We start from the raw sequence: 17,855 nt of genomic DNA on the forward strand, positions 1-17,855 counted from the left end.
TTGAACGTACTCGGGAAGCCGACAGCTCGTTTGGTGTTTCACATTCCCCTCAACTCATTTTTCATTGTTTTCTCGCTGTTTGTTGCGGCTCCCCCTGGAAATTGTGGTTTGCCGAAATGGCCAATGAGCCATGACTTGATTTCATTTCTTCTCACAAAACTGTGTAATTCTTCATTCTTTCCTCACTTTGTGAGTCTGGCAGAGCTGTCGTAGCTGCGACTCTCCAGAGGGTCGTTTCCAGTGCTGTGTTTCAGTATTGTTTAGCTGAGGGTGTTCAGCTATCCCATGATGCACTCCGCCACACTCCTTGACATTTCAGTTGTCACAAATTTCTTTCGCAATACTTTTGGCGTCATCATGCTTGTCTTTTTTACCCCTAATTTTTTGGGGCAAATGAAAAGCTCAGGTTGAGAATGTGTAAAGTTCATGTTTTCCATGGGACGCACTCTGGCTTTGTGTCCTTGTTGTGCTTCCTCGCAGGCTGCGTCAGGGTCCGGTTGGATCTCTGCTAGTTGACACAGAGGTCAGGTTAACATTCAGGTCTATGGGCTGGTGTGGACGGGGTCACGGGGTCATGGAAGGGAGCTGGGGAAATGACGTCAGGCGCTTGTTGCTGACAGCAGAGCTGAGGAAACACCTGGGGGGAACTGTAGCAGGAAATGACCCCCCCTATATGATGACATTAAATGTCTGTCATTCAGCTAATTTTTATTCCGTGACCTGAAATTGATGGGCCAATGTCAAGAGCAGCTTGAGTTATTTTGATTTCATTGCTCTCTAGTTTTCAAGAAATGTGAAATGAGTTAGATTCTGCAACTTTTCCCTTCCATGTATCTACTCAACTAAGCTTTTACTCAACTTCATGTCCCATCACTGCTGACTGGGTGAAGGCAGGGTACACTCAGGTTGTCGGCCTATCACAGGATAAACAGACAGACACACAACCAAAAAGTTTTGTATTCACACCTTAGTCGGCAATGAATCTCAAAACCCGTTTTTTTGGACTGTAGGAACAAACACATGCAGCTATGGGGCAAACTGCACAGAGCGACCATCATATCTAGAATGTGTAAATCAAGAGTGTTAACCACTACACCGCTATGTCCCCTGTCACTTCCTTTGGGAATATGGTCTGCGATTATACACATTCTGGGTTTTTTTGGGTAGTTTTCCAATTCTCTTCATATCATGAACAGCCTGTCGGTCTTAATAGGATAGGTGTATCGGGTTAATTTGGTCCAAAATACGAGTTGGCTTGAAAAAAACCAAGTGAGGTTAGTGTATTTTTTTTTTTAAACCTCTGGATTACATGTAAGACATCAGACTTTGCAATCTAAAGTCTGTTCTGCAGCTCGTTGAAGCTGTTGTTTCTGCGAGCACCATCTCTCAAGCTTCTAGACAGGAAGGAGCTGAATGCTTCACACGTCTGGTATGTCTTTCTAGTGCAAGCCAAGCTGCATGTTTAGCCCACAAAAATGCTGGGAAGACTCCCAGCTCAGCCCCAACACCGTCAGACACATCACGCCTGTGTAGGGATTTTCACAAGAAGGGAAATTTAGCTCTTTCACCAAAATGTCAGGGTGTTGCTCTGTGATATTCAGCTATTCTGCGCCTCTTTTTTTTTTGTTACTCTGCCCAAAAAAAGGCTTCAAGAAGCTCTGGGTCTGTAGGCTTTATTGTCTTCCTCCCTTCAATGGAACATTGTCCAGGCCGACGCTCACAAACCCTGGCCTCTTCACGATCCTCTCAGTGTCTGTGTGTGTGTGTGTGTGTGTGTGTGTTCCTTCTTCCGTCTTCCTCGTCCCGAATATCTCCATTGACATTTTTGCGTGTTGCAGTCATCTCGGACCACCCCGAGTTAATATAAACCTGCGCCACCGCCAGCCAAGACCTCTCATATCCCGACCTTTCTTTGGCCTTCCCTCCTCCACACCCTGCTCTTACAATACTTGCTGTGACACCGCAGACGTCCTCTCGCATCCTCTGAAATCATAAACACACAGTTCTGATGCTGTCCATTCAAGCCCGTTTCCCCTTGTGACGGCGCGAGAGGAGGCGCTCACAACTCGACCTCATGCAGAGGGCGGCTGCAGACACACAAGTGTCGCTCGGCTGAAAGGGTTAATCTGTGTCACATTTCCACTACATGACCATCTTTGTTGCCACGTCCCCATGGGCTGTGATGGCCTAATTGTGCGACCCTCTCCCCTCCCCAACACACACACTGACACCACTGTAGCTGATGGGGGATGCGTGGAGCTGGCGCTGCATTATGCATGGCGAGTACACCCAGCTGGTTTGTTAAGAGGCCTAATTGCAGCCACGGTTAATGGGGGGGTTTCCCTCTTCCGTCATTTCAGCGGGAACACTTTTGAACCTGTGCTCCTTTCAGCCTAGCTCTCCGTGTGATATCTTGAAGTTATCTGGTCTTCATCTGAAAGTCTTGTGAAAAGTTGTGTGCTTTGCGTTAAAACATGATTAGTTGATGGAGAGATAGTTGCTGTGTTGTTTGTGCAAGGTGTAAGAGGGTATGCGACAAAACTGCCACACAAGCAGCCAAACATTATACTTAGCCCATCTGTATCAGAGCCGTCTGCTTGTTTCATGCCGTTGCGAGTGTTTTTTAAAAATCCTTCAGATTTTAGAGCATCTTCCTCCAAATAAGCAGAACTTCAGATGAACTAAATAAGTAAACCAATCATTAAATTGACCCACAGTGCTAATGACTCGACTAATTTATACAGATGTGCTTCATGCAGTTGGCTTCTTGCTTAGGGTGGCTATGGATCGGTTAGTGCAGTGGTTGTCAGTAGGAAGGTTGTTCATTCGATTCCCCATCTCCCCCTGTGTACTTGACAAATTGTTCTTTTCGCAAGACACTGAACCCAAAATTGCTCCCAATGGATGACTTCAGTTCTTCGCATGGCAGCTGCCTCCATGTGTGAGAAGATGGGTGAAAGTGATTAACAGTATAAAGTGCTTTGAGGGCTGAAGCAGTGGAAAAGCCCAATACAAGTGAAATCCATTCACCATTTGCTCGAGCTCATGTTGCTACCTTGTCAATACAACAGTCAATATTCCAGGATGAAACAATTACTGAATGAATACATACAAGATGAGTCACTCAGACTGAAGTGACTCACTGACGTTCCATCCGCTACCATGATGACCTTTCATGTATTTGTGTTTTTTCCAGTCCAATGTTTTACACAAACAAAGTGGAGAATTTTTTTTCGGATATTCCTGTCCTAGTCGGGAAGAGCTGTACTAACTTTGACGCCATTGGGAGAAACCAGCTTTCCCCAGCACAATTCTGAGATTTTTACTTGATAAAATACTTCATGATGCTTCCCGTATGTTTAAAATTTGCATTAGTCGGGCCTTGTTTGCTCGGGGTGTTGGTTTATGTCACGGCGTTGCCAGACCGTTGCTCAAGAGGAGCTCAGACAGTGGTGTCAGTGGGAGATTTGGTCAGGAGTCGTTACGGGCTGTTGCATCACAGCCGCTCTGCTCTGCTCTGCCTCCGGAGTGATCTGGGCCGACACGTTTGCCTTCACGCGGATGTTTCAGCTTTTAAAAGTGGTGAGAGTGAAAGCAGGATTGTTGCGTCTTCCTGTGTTTAAAGGGACTTCATTGTTTATGAGAGCCGGAGACTTCGCTGCTGACCCACAGCAAATCAAGGTCGCACAGGATCCGCTGGCCATGTTCCCAATCATTGTTCCTGGGTTGTTGTTTTAAAAAAAAAATCCAAGACAAGTTACTCTAACTAGGAATTACAAGTGACATGTTAATGTTAAAAAAACTCACTGTTGCTTTTAAAGATCAACATCGTAGTTCTCTGTGTGTGAGCACCAGTTAAACTCTGATATCTTTAGGAACAGCATACTGTGTGCGAAACCTCTAAAGCAATATTCTAAATCTATTTTTAGTGTGTGACGTTAGACATGTTTTACAAACTAAGAGCTAAAAACAAACATATACAGTGAAGACTGCCATAAGTTACCTTACACATTTCTTCTTTAAGATTCAAGAATCAAGCTGCAGTTGTCATGTTTGTTTGTTGTTTTTTTAACAGATGCGAGTTTGCCATTCGCACTAGCAGTGTTTCTGAACTTGAAGAGTTGCATGCTTTTTCATATTTGTTGTTGTTCTTTGGTTTGACACTCTACAATTTATTGAACTTCAGTCTGGTATGGTAATGAATGCTTTGTGATGCAAATATAGAAAATGTTATTGCCATAACAATACATCTGCATTACGTTGTGGAGCCTGACTGTAAGCTGATCAAAAGTGGAGTGTATTTCTTTATTATGGTAAAGCAACTGCAATAGGTTGATCTCTATGTTTAAAAAGCCCCAAAAACCCCCAAATCATTTATTGAAAAGATTTGTTCTATGACTGTAGCTCAGTGCGTACTTTTAAAAGTTGAGTATTTTTCTTATATTTGGTTATGACTTGTAATTAAGGGGTGACACGGTCTTGGGAGTTTTCGTTGTGTTAAAAAGCAGACCAAAGGACAGAGATGGTGTTTCTGCGCCTGTCTTGTTGGATCAGAAGCCGTGGACCCCGACATACTGGATAACATGTTTTACTCTGGCCATTAGTGGGATCTAATATTGCACTTATACACTCCTGGGACTTTCTTCTGACTGTCTTCAGTGCTGAAAAGGATCCAGCTCTCCGACTGCAGAATGAAAGGAGATATTGTGCAGCAGACGTCTGTTCCAAAGCTGACCCTTATTTAAAGCTTTGAAATATTAGTGGAAGGGCTGACACTGGAAAGAAAACTATCGCAGATCCAACTCCGATGCAGTGGGAGTGCAGCTCTTTACCACATTGGGAGTCTTATAATTGCGTAGGTCAGGCCATTTGCTGTGACACATCCGCTCATATTCTCAAACTGAGCAGTTTGGCTCGGATGTTCAGCTAATAAGCCTCACTTTACCCGGCCTCTGCACCCTCAAAATAATCTGTCTGACATAAAGCTAAAAATAGGTAATCCAGATGTTTTTCTTTTTCTCTGCGGCACAAATCCTCCAGCCAGACGAGTTATAAATGGAAACAATGTTACTTTCCCTCATTTTTAAGAAAATCTCAGAGGATGACTTCAATGAGAGGAGAGAAGCTGCACTTGATATATTTGCATATTTTGTACATGAAAGGGCCTTTTATCATCTGGTGATTATTCTCTTTATTGTCTCCGACTCGCGTGCCGATGCTTGCTTCAGTTTTAATTGCTTCTCTCTCTGGTTAGACTCCGCCTGGAACAGTTCCTGCTTTGAATTTATGCATCCTGGATTTCAAATAAAGGCGGGAACGGACACCTCAGCCGTTACTTTTGCGCTTTCCTCTTCAGCCGTGAAGTAAACAGTGGGTGGTGTGCTCTCTGAGGTTTTTTTTTTTTTATTTTGGCAGAGATGCCCTCCTCTTGTCTGTGTGTTGCGTAAGCTTGAGAAGCGATCAAACAGCAGCTGCTGGAGGGCCACTGCGGGGTCTGGAGTCAGGGGTTGGCCAGTCAGCTTCTGAAAGTGTCAATGAGCCACAATCACATAAACTGCTCTAGATAACATACAGGGAATTTTTACATTTAGTTTGCAAAGTGATGCTTTGGGTTGTCAGGATCATAAACTTTCACTTTGGTTTGAGTCCATGACTTTTTTGCATGAACACACAGGGTATTACAAATTTAGTCATGCAGTTATAGTTCCTAAAGATATATTACCTTTCATTATTAGCCGCAAAGCTGCTGTCTCGCTTTGCACTGCGCTAGTTACTATTTCTCTACTGTGTTGTTTGCTGGAGGAGCAGTGCCTCATCAATCCAAATTCAGTCCATTTGACGGCAGCAGCAGGAAATATTGCTTATTTATGTAACATTAGCATGAGTGACAGTACCTGCAGTGCATCAGGAGCCTTAAACATTGACTCTGGTGTGAAAGTGAGTGTGTGGTTGTCCGTAACTTGGGTCAGCTCCAGCGATCCGGCACACAATTAATCGGTACAGAAGACTGATTATTACTCTGGATATTTGCACGTTTTGTTTACTTGCGTGAAAGTGCATTCATATCTGTGTGGAATTTGAATTATTTGTGGAGCACTTTGAGTTGCATTCCATTGTCTGAAAGTTGCTCTATAAGTAAAGCTCCATTGATTGTGAAAATATTTCCACTGCTTTAATGCAGCAAGACAACCCTGTCATGATTTACTATTTTCTAGTGACTTGCGCAACAGTGTTCATAAGTAAAACCCTTTTGACAAGTTGTATGATACTCATGTATAAAACATGTTTGTTTTTTTTATTTTCTGTTCCAGTATAGTAACAGGTATCTGCTTTCAATGGAAATAAATGTGTTCTATGTACAAGACTGATTTGCGTTGATGATCAGTTCATAACATTGTGATTTACTTGTCGATTGTTCAAAATGGGGACTGATTTCCATTCTTCTTTTTGGCTGTCTTGAAGAACAACCTTGGCCCGAGACTTTGCAGAAAGAAACTTGGCAGCGGGACCTTTGTTGGATTCAAATGTTTCTGCACTCTGTTGTCGTGCATGTGGAAAAGATGGGATTCATCTGCCCAGATTAAGTGGGAATGTTATCCCCCGCTCAGGGACCGCTTGCCTGGCTGCTTTTACTGCCTGTGAAACGCTGGTCGGCGGACAGCGCCAGAAATAACGTCTCTCGCCAAGGAAGGATCTGAAAATATGCACACGTGTTGTTCAAGGTCCGGAAAGACACCGACGGGATGATGGGAGGGGACGAACGAGAGGAGAGCATAAAAATCACAATCTGTGACGCACTGTTTGAAAAGCTTGTTGAGCTCTGTTTTGTTTTGTTGTTTTTCTTAAAGGGGCATTCTGCCAAGTTTACACACAGAGATCAGTTTACGCATCACGAGGAGTGCTAAAGTTGTCCTCTCAGGCTTTGCAGAAGCAGAGAAAAATGGTTTTTGGAAAGCCTGTTTTACACAAAAAAAAGCACTTGGAATGCAGAAAAGAAGTGAAGTGAAAAATTGTGCGAGTTGTGAAGTGTTGCTTGGGTAAGGCAGGGACCCCAAGGGACCTTTTTTCAGATCAAGATACAGACTTCTGAGGGTGTGTTGTGATCACTTGGTCTGGACTAAATTAGAAAAACACCAACAAAAGAAGAAAAATGCTCCTTGGTCCAGTTTATTCTGTAAACACACACTTTTTTTCATGTCTGAGCCAAAAGTACAAAACAAAAGGAATATTTTGACTTATAGTCTGCAATTGAACTGACACTGGTGCTGAGTGCTGGGCCTAGTGTACTTTGGGGATTATTATAGTGGGGTTTTTTTTTCTTCACCAGATGAGATCTTGGGAAAATTTTTATAAAATGTTTAAAATGAGTCAAAACAGCAAGAGGAATTCAATTCATCTTGTGCAAACACAGCATTGAAAATATGTTCCAAGAAGTCTGTCATGTCCCATGCTTTCAGAGGACCTTTGTCCATCGAGCAGACCCACAAATCAGCAGTTAAATAAATGTTAAAAAAAAGACGGATGATAGAAATCTGCTCTTTGATGACTCTACCTTTATTCGATCAATATAATACTTTATAGTACTTTATAGTATTGTATTGATCCAATGCAGGGTGGCATAGTGGGGCAGTGGTTGGTACTCTTACCTCATATGGAGGATGACCATGGTTCTAGTCTCTGTGGAGTTTGCATGCCGGCTGTTACTTATCCATGTCTGATAAAGATGATGGAAGGTCTTATGGTTCATCTTCCTTCTGCATAAAATACTACGTTACTGCAAAATGAGGTTTTCTTCCACCGAGATAAACTGATTAGTACCTCAGGCACAGTGATCAACAACTGATGTCTATGTTGTCATTTGCCACTTTGTTTTATGAACTTTGAAATACATTTGGTCTTTCTGTGCAGTTAAAATGTCAAGCGAGTATTTCAAATGGCATTAGAGTAAGAAAAATCTCCATTGGTGAGGACAACCATTTATAGCTCTTGGCAAGTAAAAAGTCCCATTATACAGGATAAATCATCAACTATTGGCATTAATCATCCAATTTTCTATTATTAAAGTTCACGGGAATCGTGTTGCGGGTCTGTCTGCATTTCAGCGGGTAACTCCTTATATATTATTTTAATCGCAAATAGATTTTTGTGTCTTTTTGGTTGTTTTCTAAGGAGATGCTTCAAGCCTTGAGCTGCTTATTTTTCCCTCAGGATTTATGTGCTGTGGTCTGTGGTGTTCGGAGAAACGCTGCGCGGCCAACTCGTGGAGGAGGAAGAGTTGGCAGGGGCGTGGCGGCGACTGAATAGGGGGAAGTTGAGCAGGGGGAGGGGAAGATATCGGGAGCAGACGGGCAAAAGTTCACACACAGCAGGCGGCCTGGTCATCTGCGGTGGAGCGCTCCACGCGCCGCCAGACGAGATATCATCGTCTGCGAGAAAAACCATCACGACTGTTGATTTTGGAGAAGTGCCATAAAGAGTCAGGAATATATATCGTCCGCGAGATTCAAGTCACCTCATCACCTTTGTTTCACCCTCGTCTCCTGCATCTCCTGCCTGACATCTTCCAGCTGTGTGCAGGTGTCCTGATGGTGGTCAGTCGCACTGGCCTCAGCTGGCCTCCATGTGCACATACTGCTATTTACTGACAGCGCGTCCCAGTTTAGACTCTGGTCAGTTCCTGTAAATGAAGTCACTGCAACACATGAAGAAGGAACGGATAGAGCGGGCCATCCATGATGCTTGCAGGCAGGGGATTTTCTTTGGGCCTCAGTGAGCCTCAATGATCCCTGATAAACAGCATCCGCAAACTGGTTTTCAGCTGGAAGGGAAAGGTTTGAGTGATTTGACGTGAGCTTATTGAGTGTTCGATTGTGTAATATGGTGGCTCAAAATGACAAATCTATCTGTAGCCTTACATCACACAGTGAGAAAAGTTTGCAGATCGGCATTTTAATAGAACTGCCTGTGAGCAGTATGTTGCAAATTCAAGGTTAAAAAAAAAAAAATTCGCTTTCACGTTTTCAGCATGTCAGGGATGGGAACTTTCTTTGCGGAAATGCTGCAGCATTTTTCTGGTATTCGCTATGATTTCGTGAGAAGATAAACTTGTTCAAGCTCATTGTTAAGACACAGAAGTACAAAGTAATAGAGTTCACGTTTGCATGATATTTTTTTTTTTTATAATTTAGATTCTTTGGCTATACAGAACTTTTTCCACACAACAAAATGCTACAAGAACAGCTGGAGTCTTGATGATCTTAATTCGGTTGTTTCCTGAAGGCGCTGGTGGCTCATGTGGATGACGTTATTCTTACATATACAAGTACTTTATATTGGTTTTCAATTTCTGAATGAGAGCAGATCAACATTGTGCCATCAAACTTACTTTTATATGAAATCAGACTGAATACACTGAATAAACAATTAAAATGATTATCCCCAACGAGGAGTGTCAATATCAAAGATGGTTGCCAAGGGCAGCGTTCATTTTTATTACTTACAGTTGATTTTCTCTGGATACTCTATAGTAGATGTCGGAGTCGGCAGCTGTATTGACACAATACGTCCCTTCATCTTCTATACAAGCATCGGTCCTTTTTAGGCTTGTGTAAGAGGATATATCCATTTTAACACTCTTTGCTTTATCTAAATTGCATTGCAGGGCTTCTCTTCACATGCAACCACAGAATTGTGCAGGATTGTCCCAGCACGGATGATTCTACGGTGCTGCATGATGCAGTCGGAGCTGCTCTCAGCCGTCACAGCCCTGTGATTTATGAAGCCTTTGCTTGTTTTGAGAGGGGACACACATGCCCTGCTGCCAAAATAGACCCAGTTTTTTTTTTTTTTAAGGGGGAGGTTTTCCAAATGGATGAGCATGACTGGGTGGCAGTCATTGTCGATTTGATTCACTGACGGAGCAATGGGGACAGTGATGGGTTTGTCTTTCATCTCGTAGATTCAGCTTTCAGATGTCAGGACTTGGTGCTAGTTTACGGAGAATTAATGAAATTTACTTTGACTGAATATATTTCTAAAGCTGATGGCACTTTGTTTGGTCTTTTAATTTTATTTTCATCATAAATGTAGTTGTATGTATTTCAACTGCTCCATTTTGTTGTCATAACAATGGATTATTTGTTCTGTGTGTTTGATTTGGCTCTTTTTACAGGCCGTTTTGCAAAAAATGACCAATTGTCTTTGAAAACTATTCGCAAGTCATTTTACATGATTGTTTATTCTTGTCAACTTAATGACATATTTGAGTAAGAATTTTAAGATACAATAATTTACAAGTGACATTTTACTTTCTTTTACTTTCGTCATGTATGATTACCTGATTATTATTCAGTCAGTTAAATTCACAAGAAAGTTGCACCACATGTTGAAAAAAAAAAAAAAAAAGGTTTTCTCAGTGATTTTCCTGTGATTGATAAAATTCAATAGATGTTCTGATTGTGAATTATAATATATGTTAGTTCAATTAATTTTTACATTTATTTGATTGCTTTCAGCTTGAAATGTTTGTTTTTGGTCAGATGCACAATTTCCTATAAAAATAACTTTAAACCAAACCTTTCTGTTAACTGGAAGAAAGTGGAATGGAACTTATTCATAATCATAGTTTTACGATAGCAGTTAATGTTGAACATTATTTATACGAATGAGTAAGTAGGTAAAATCGGATCCAAGGGAGCTGACGGTATAATAGGCAAGTACTGATAGGAATTGCAGCCTTACAAATTTCCACCTTTAAAACTCATGTCAATGCAAACCATCAATTATTCTATCAAGTTAAAATACAGTAATGTGTAAAATCTTGGATTCAAAGTAACATTTCCATTGATTTTTAGTGCTGTCGGCAGAGGATTCCCAACAATAACTCTCAATAAACGTGATCATAATTCTCAGCAGACTGATGATTCAATGGGGATGTGCTGCTCTCCGGAGTAGGGAGGCCAGAAGCCTGGAGGCCCCTGCCAGGGCACCGTGTGTTGGCCTCTGTATCGACTGAACCAGTGGGTGGGCTGGGAGGGTCAGTCAGTCTATGAGGGGGTGCGTAAATGAACGGTTGCTACTCAGCTGTTTGGCTGCGCACAAATATTTGGCACGGTTGAAAAACATAGTGGGGGGTTGTCGAAGGCCGACCTCCACTTGTAGAAGAGCAATAATGTATTAAGTGACGTGGCTGATGAGAGCGCCTGTCTGAAGACGTCCATGTTAACCTCGTGATGGACGCGAACGTCAAGTGCATGCGGCTAAATCTCTGCTTACGGCGGCGCCCTATTAAGTCGGCCTCCGGCGAGTTGTAATTGAAGCATAAATGAGTAATTATTGCCGCTGCATACATGTCAGTTCTGCGAAACCATTAGTGCAGACGCATGCTGGGAAAGAGGGCTTTTACTTTTGATGCGGCGACTGGCGATCAGTGTTTACGACGGGCCCCATGTAGAAGGCAGGCCAGACACGTCCGAGCCTTCACGTGGAAATAAAAAGCCTGGGCTTATGAGACAACAGTCACAGCTCTGAACACATGTTTGGGAGGGTATTAATGGAGACATCTGAACTCCATTTGCACCTTCACTGCATTAGGATTGGGTTACTCACTACAGATTACGGGGCTTCGTAATTCTTCAATTACGAGGATGGTGACGTGAATGTGACACCAGCTGGATGAGTGCAAAGGTCTCTTTGGAGGTCATAACCAGGTTAGGCCTGATAAAAATCAGCTACCCAAATGTTGATATTGATTTTTATTTAGTTTTGAAGGCTCAATAAATTGATTTTGACCATAAACAACAGTGAAAATGTCATCCTGCATTGCCTTTTTAAAATTGCCCTATTTAAAACTCGATGTACAGTATTTACATACTGTTAAATGTTCTGTTTTCCATATACCTGCAACAAAACTGCAGTGGTAACAAAACATTAAAAGAAATCAGCCAATCGGATTCTGAATATGAGAAAATAAAGATATTTCTCATATTTAATTTGTCAGTTTAACACATTTAAAAGACAATAATAATTTCTATCATTATAAATTATAATTTCTATCCTTTCAGAACACATCCATCATATCAGAAAAGAAACCCTGATAGAATGAACTTTTTTGCAATATTTTAGCTGTGCACTTGGGAGTCAGTTCTGTTGCATGCAAAATGTCAAGACATGCTGCTCACCTACTCACTTCCAGCTGTTCATTCAGCTCAGGTTTTCCCAAACTGGACCCATAATGAAGGGAAAAAAATAGCAATTCCAGCAGCATTTTGGCCAATTCCATGATGTTCCATGTGTTTTAGAGCTTATTAGATTCAGATGTGAGTGAATCTGAAGAGTCCAGAGCTTGACAAGCCTGCTTAGAGTTACGCTTTCTTGAATAGTTAACTGAGCGGAACAGAAGATATTTTTGAGTTACTGTTGTGAAAATGCACTCGGTACATTTTTCTTTAAGTGGTTGGCATCAGGTGGCCCAGGCTCCAGGGTCACTCCCACTCAATGTACTGGTGTGCACGAGGAGAGGAAGCCAGAGAAGCAGAGGGTAATAGGAGCCGGGCAAACTGGGAATAACTGGAGCCTACGGGGAGCTTGCTGACACTCCCCCTATTCAGTCTGTCATTCAGCCTGACAATGTAGCCTCAATTAGGCCACTAAACAATCAATAATATAATAAAATGGTGCTGGTTCTCCAGACAGGAAGTTCCTTTGTCACAATGGGGTCCCCAGACAGGGAGACCGACGAGACGCCTTCGTCTCCCTCCGCCTCCACCCCCATGTTTTCCTCCACACTGGTTCGTCTTCGAATTCAGACGGAGGATGCTGGAGAGGTTTGGGAGCATTGTGCTTGATTGCAGATACTTGAAGCTCACGTCCACTCTGTCTGTACAGCTGCTGTCATCTGTTTGCCAGCGCCGCCGCGGGACCCGGTGGACAATTTTCTCTCCCCCAGCGGGGCCGCTGTCTGGAGGCTTTTTTTTTTTTTTTAATCTGCTGTGGCCCAGCTGGAGGACGCTGTAGGTTTTGGTTGTATTTCAGGGGTCAGTACCTGGACCGCGCTGTTGGCTTCCTCTCCTGCGTCCCACCTGCTTAGTTTAATTCCAGACCACCAGGCCTCTCCGTCTCTAAAACACAAGCCCTCTGGGGCCGTCGGCCTGTGGCCAGCTGCTCTTCTCCCAGTTATCACGTTCAGGAGCCGAGACACGGCAGCAAGCAACAACATGCATTTCAAGAAGCACCACTTATTTATGTCTTCTCATCCACACTCAAACTGATGTAACTCCACGAACTACAAATCAAAATGTGTCTTTCTGGGCGCTTTCTCCTTTACTTTCCATCTTTATGCAGCACTTATCCAGCAATTCTTTTTTTTTTAAACTCTTTCAAATATTACAGATAGGTTTTCTCTCTTTCAATGCATCTAATTTTTCAGAGGTAAACGGAAGCAAATCTTGAATATAGGATATTTAGTAACACAATGCATTAAAGTACACAGTAGATGAGCAGTTTGCATGTTCTACATGTGTTTGCAGGGGTTTTCTTGAAATCCTCTGGTTTACTCTCACGGTTCAAAAAGTTGTGTTTGAGGTGTATAAGTGACTCTAAATTGACCACCCATTTCCACCTGGGAGCTTCTCCCGCTCTCAGTGGCCTCAATCTGGATATAGAAAATGGATAAAGAGGACAAAGTAAACACAACTACTTGCTGGTTGTGGTGACTTTTGTACTATTTTTGGAACATGCCCCACATGCTAATCACAAGGTCCCTTTAGAGGTACCGGAGTCCCAGGGCCACTGTGTTCTAACATCTTTTGGTATAATGCCTCAGACACATTTTATCAAACAACCTTGTCTGCTAATTTGGGATATTAGTGGATCAAAACTACAAGATTTAAAATTTTAGACCAACTTTGGTGCACAGATTCCTTGTTTCAAGTCCAGAATGTTAATTCTATAATGGAACATTTCTTTTGAATTGCAAAATTCATTGAATACTTCACACACAAAATATTTACCCTGACAGTAATTTTAGGAAAACGTACTCAGCATCATGTGCAGCAGTTAAATTGAGCAGTGGCTCAGGAATTACACAAACACAGAGGTGTTCTGCCACTTTCTGGGCCAGTAAACGGTACCTCAGCCGCTCGTCTGGATGCTCCGTCAGCACGTCACCAGCCAGAAACCACCCGAGCTGCAGCTTGCTCAGCACAAGTCTCCCTGTTTATTATGTTTTTACACCACTGCTTAAACACACCACCTCATGTCAGATAACTAGTCTCAGACCTTACAAGTTCTAAACATAATGTGTTGCTGCTGCACGGCCCTCATCAGCCATTGAGGACCGCCGTGTTTATGTGAGTCGGGCTGACGTGAGGATCTGCAAACGGGTTCCCTGTAAAACCGAAATCGACTTGTTGTTTTTTTTTGTCGCAGCTTTGTTTTGAGTCTTGTTATTGTCTGGGTCGCTCCTCGTGGTGTGAATGAAGGTCAACTCACAAGCACGTCGGGGACCTCTGTGGCCCACTTAAGAGACGGTTGCTGTGGCTACAGGCCCGGGGCTCTGTGTGCATCCATTATGGGGAGGCATGTGCACTGAGACAGTGGCAGTTGATGTGAGGGGCATGGAGGGGGGGGGGGGGGGGGGGGGGGGGTGGCTACAGCCTGGAGGGAGCAGCTGTCCCATGAACCAGAGTCTGCACATCTGGAGTAGCGAGCCGGGCCGTCACCATGGGGAGCCTCACTGGGTTTTTGGAGAGAAGTCATGTTACTGGGAACACATACCGTCGGCATATTCATGTTTTTACGGAAAGATCGGGCTTCACACATGGAAGCTCGGCAGAGGTTCACAAATCTGTGACACACCGCATTCAAAATCATGTGGTCATTCAGCAGGAAAGGTAGTGGTGGTCTAGAGGTTAAGGAAGCAATCTTGTGACTGGAATCTCACCAGTCCACCATGTTGCCACTGTGGATATAAAATGAGATAGGAGTTAGGATTCAGAGTCAACCTATCACAAACTGGTCTTCAGTTGTGCTGATAAACTTTTTTTGTGCGCTCACTGCCCAATGTGTGTGTTTTTGTCTATTTAGGTAATATAAAGTGGCAATTAAACATTAATATTGGGGTGTCATGGCTCGCTTGGAAGAACGGCCGTCTCCCATTTGGAATGTTGCAGGTTCGATTCCCATCGATGCCTGCCTACATGTTAAAGTGTCCTTGGGCAAGACACTGGACCTTAAACTGCCTGGGTGAATGTAAAGTGAGAGTGAGTGGTTGGTGGTGGCCAGAGGGACCGATGGTGCAGATTGGCAGCCTCTCTTCTGTCAGTCTGCCCCAGGGCAGCTGTGGCTACATACGTATCACACCATCAAGTATAGAGGGAATGAATAATGCAATGTAAGGCACCTTTGAGTGTCCTGAAAACTATTACTAAGCTATAGAAAATGTCTTAACATTCTGGGAAGCTTGCATTGCTTCCAAAGCCGAAGTGAGTCAACAAAGGGTTTTTCCACACATTTCAGACCACCTAAAAGTCATATCCATCAGTTTTTCCAAGCTTGGCTTTTCCCAGATTGACTACCTGCTTTCTTCCAGATGTATCAGCTATAACTGGCAGGATGAATAACTTTCATCTCTTGCCTCATCCTTTCCTTTCTGGCCTTGGGTGGATTAGCCTGCTTGGCCAGACTCAGGGGACGAAAAACGGCACGTGTTCTCCACCCCCCACGGCTTTCACTCTTTTTTTACGTGGAGAGTGAGAGTGGAAGGAGGCAAATGCTCCGGAGAGGAAATATCCGTCAAAAGCTCTAATCTATGCAGAGTGCATACACGCATTACCTAAATAATCAATACCATATTACTCCACATGTGGACGTGTGTTGTCGTAACCTCAACTGATCCCCTGCTGCACAGCCCCCGAGCCAACCACACCCAGGGATAATCTGGCAGTGAGCAAAGCTGTTTTCATTGCTGATGTCATTTTAGAAGCCGCTCTTTTTATGTGATAATGCGAGGCTTAATGGGCTCTGGCGTTTCAGGAGGCCAGTTCTCCTCACGCCTTTCTACGGCAGAAGCAGCTCCAGCCATCCACACTGATGGTATATTCAGATCTTACACCTTCAGAGGGATCCACCTATGACCTCTTCTGTATTATGTGCAGATAAATGACATGGGATATTCCCCCCCTTGCTTCAAAGTCATCATTCAATAGACTTGATGTAAATATTTTCCTACAGCAGAAGCAAGAAACTTGGTGCGAGGATATTACTAGCTAAATGTTTAATCGCTTTCATCTTTCCATTTTTCAGTCTCCTTGTATTTGCCTTCTTATAAATCACAATCTATGATGAACTGAACATTAGTTCACACCTTAGATTTGAACAATTGTCATTTGTATTTCAGTTTCACTGGACTCATGGATTCTTTAGGAGCCTTTCCAACACGGGGGATCAATTCACGTTGTTCTAAATAACAGTGCTCGTTCTCTTTCCCCTGACTTACTGTGACTTGGTCATGTTTTTTTTAATTCTTTATTTTGTTTCAAAATGTATTTCTTTTATACATTTTCCTTGATTTTTGAGCTTCTGACACTTACTGCTTTAGATATAAAATATAAAATATTAAAGTCAATTAATTGGTAATCACAATTTCTTTTTAAATTAATGTTGATTAATCACATTTTCCTTTCTATTTTAAAATTCTTTCCTTTTAGACTTTTGCAATCATGATTAATTGACAATGTATTATGCAGCTTACATGGATGGGAATCATTTGTACGGGACTGTTGTGACAAAAACATGATCTGTTGATAAAAGCAGAGCTGTGGATCATCAGCAGCAGGAAGAAATTGGAGCACCAAGACACTGGGCACTAATCACTTTGGAGTCCACAAACTCTGACATCAGCTCAGTGTGTGGAGGAGTTGAGGGAGTGGTGCTCGCAGGTTATACGTCATGCAGCCTCTGGGTGTAAATCATACCTCTACCGAAAGGGTGGAGGCTCCAGATGCGGTTGGACGTGGTTTTGGCGGTGGCAGTGTTGACAGTGAGTGGGTGGCGAGGGGGCTGCGGATGACCCAGGCAGCCTCACTGTGTGGAGACCTCGTCTGTCACTTTGTTTTGACAGAGCCGGACTGCCCCCAGGACGCCGTCTCGCTCACTTACACACTCAGAAATGTCAGGCGGTGGGCGGTGGGCGTTGGGCGCTGCTCAAACACCTCCCAACTTTGGCTGCGTCTCGCTCCCTCTGTCACTCACAGATTTACAGGGGCTCTCTGAGAAATCACAAGCAGATTGTGCAGCGGCTGCTCATCAATGACATAAATGAGCTTCGTGGACTTTGTTTATAGCTCCGATCACTAAAATATCACTTGTAGTAACAGATTCTCCTGCTTTTGTTTTACAGGGCAAATATTGACGAGGTGGAGACGGAGGTCGTGGAGATAGAGGCCAAGCTAGATAAGGTAAGAAGACATAGAGTCAAGGTGCACTTTACATCATTTTTATTTGTTGGGTTTATTCTTCATGCACATCAGCTGAAATATATATATAAAAAAAAAAAATGTAATAGTCAAAGAAGAATAGCTACCAGAATAATTAAAATTTAAATGCAGTCACGTTGTGGCTCTTTGATTATTTTCCTCCTCAACAAAAAGCGAGTTGAGATCCTGACAGGTTTGCTCCACTTTTCTGTGTGTTGAATTTAAATGAAATGGGAACTATACCCTTCGGCTAAGATTCTACTTGTCAATGCACCCAAAGGCGAAACTGCTGCTGTGATGACTTAATAAACAGCAGTGCTTTTATTAGCATTCCCTGAATGGTAGAGAGCTAACTGCACACTCCAGTTATGTACATTAATT

General features: G+C 42.9%; 1 protein-coding gene across 4 annotated transcripts in view; it reads left to right on the forward strand.

The window, feature by feature from the left end:
* The window catches only part of acap3a (ArfGAP with coiled-coil, ankyrin repeat and PH domains 3a), a 75,634-nt gene that overhangs the window by 15,482 nt on the left and 42,297 nt on the right, over positions 1–17,855 (forward strand). For all 4 annotated transcript variants that reach the window (XM_080496556.1, XM_080496558.1, XM_080496557.1 and 1 more), the window contains exon 2: positions 17,399–17,456. In XM_080496556.1, coding sequence (XP_080352682.1) covers positions 17,399–17,456 — 58 coding nt within the window. The remainder of the gene's footprint in view (positions 1–17,398; positions 17,457–17,855) is intronic.

The sequence above is a fragment of the Blennius ocellaris genome, assembly GCF_963422515.1.
Source record: "Blennius ocellaris genome assembly, chromosome: 5".
Classification (NCBI taxonomy): domain Eukaryota; kingdom Metazoa; phylum Chordata; class Actinopteri; order Blenniiformes; family Blenniidae; genus Blennius; species Blennius ocellaris.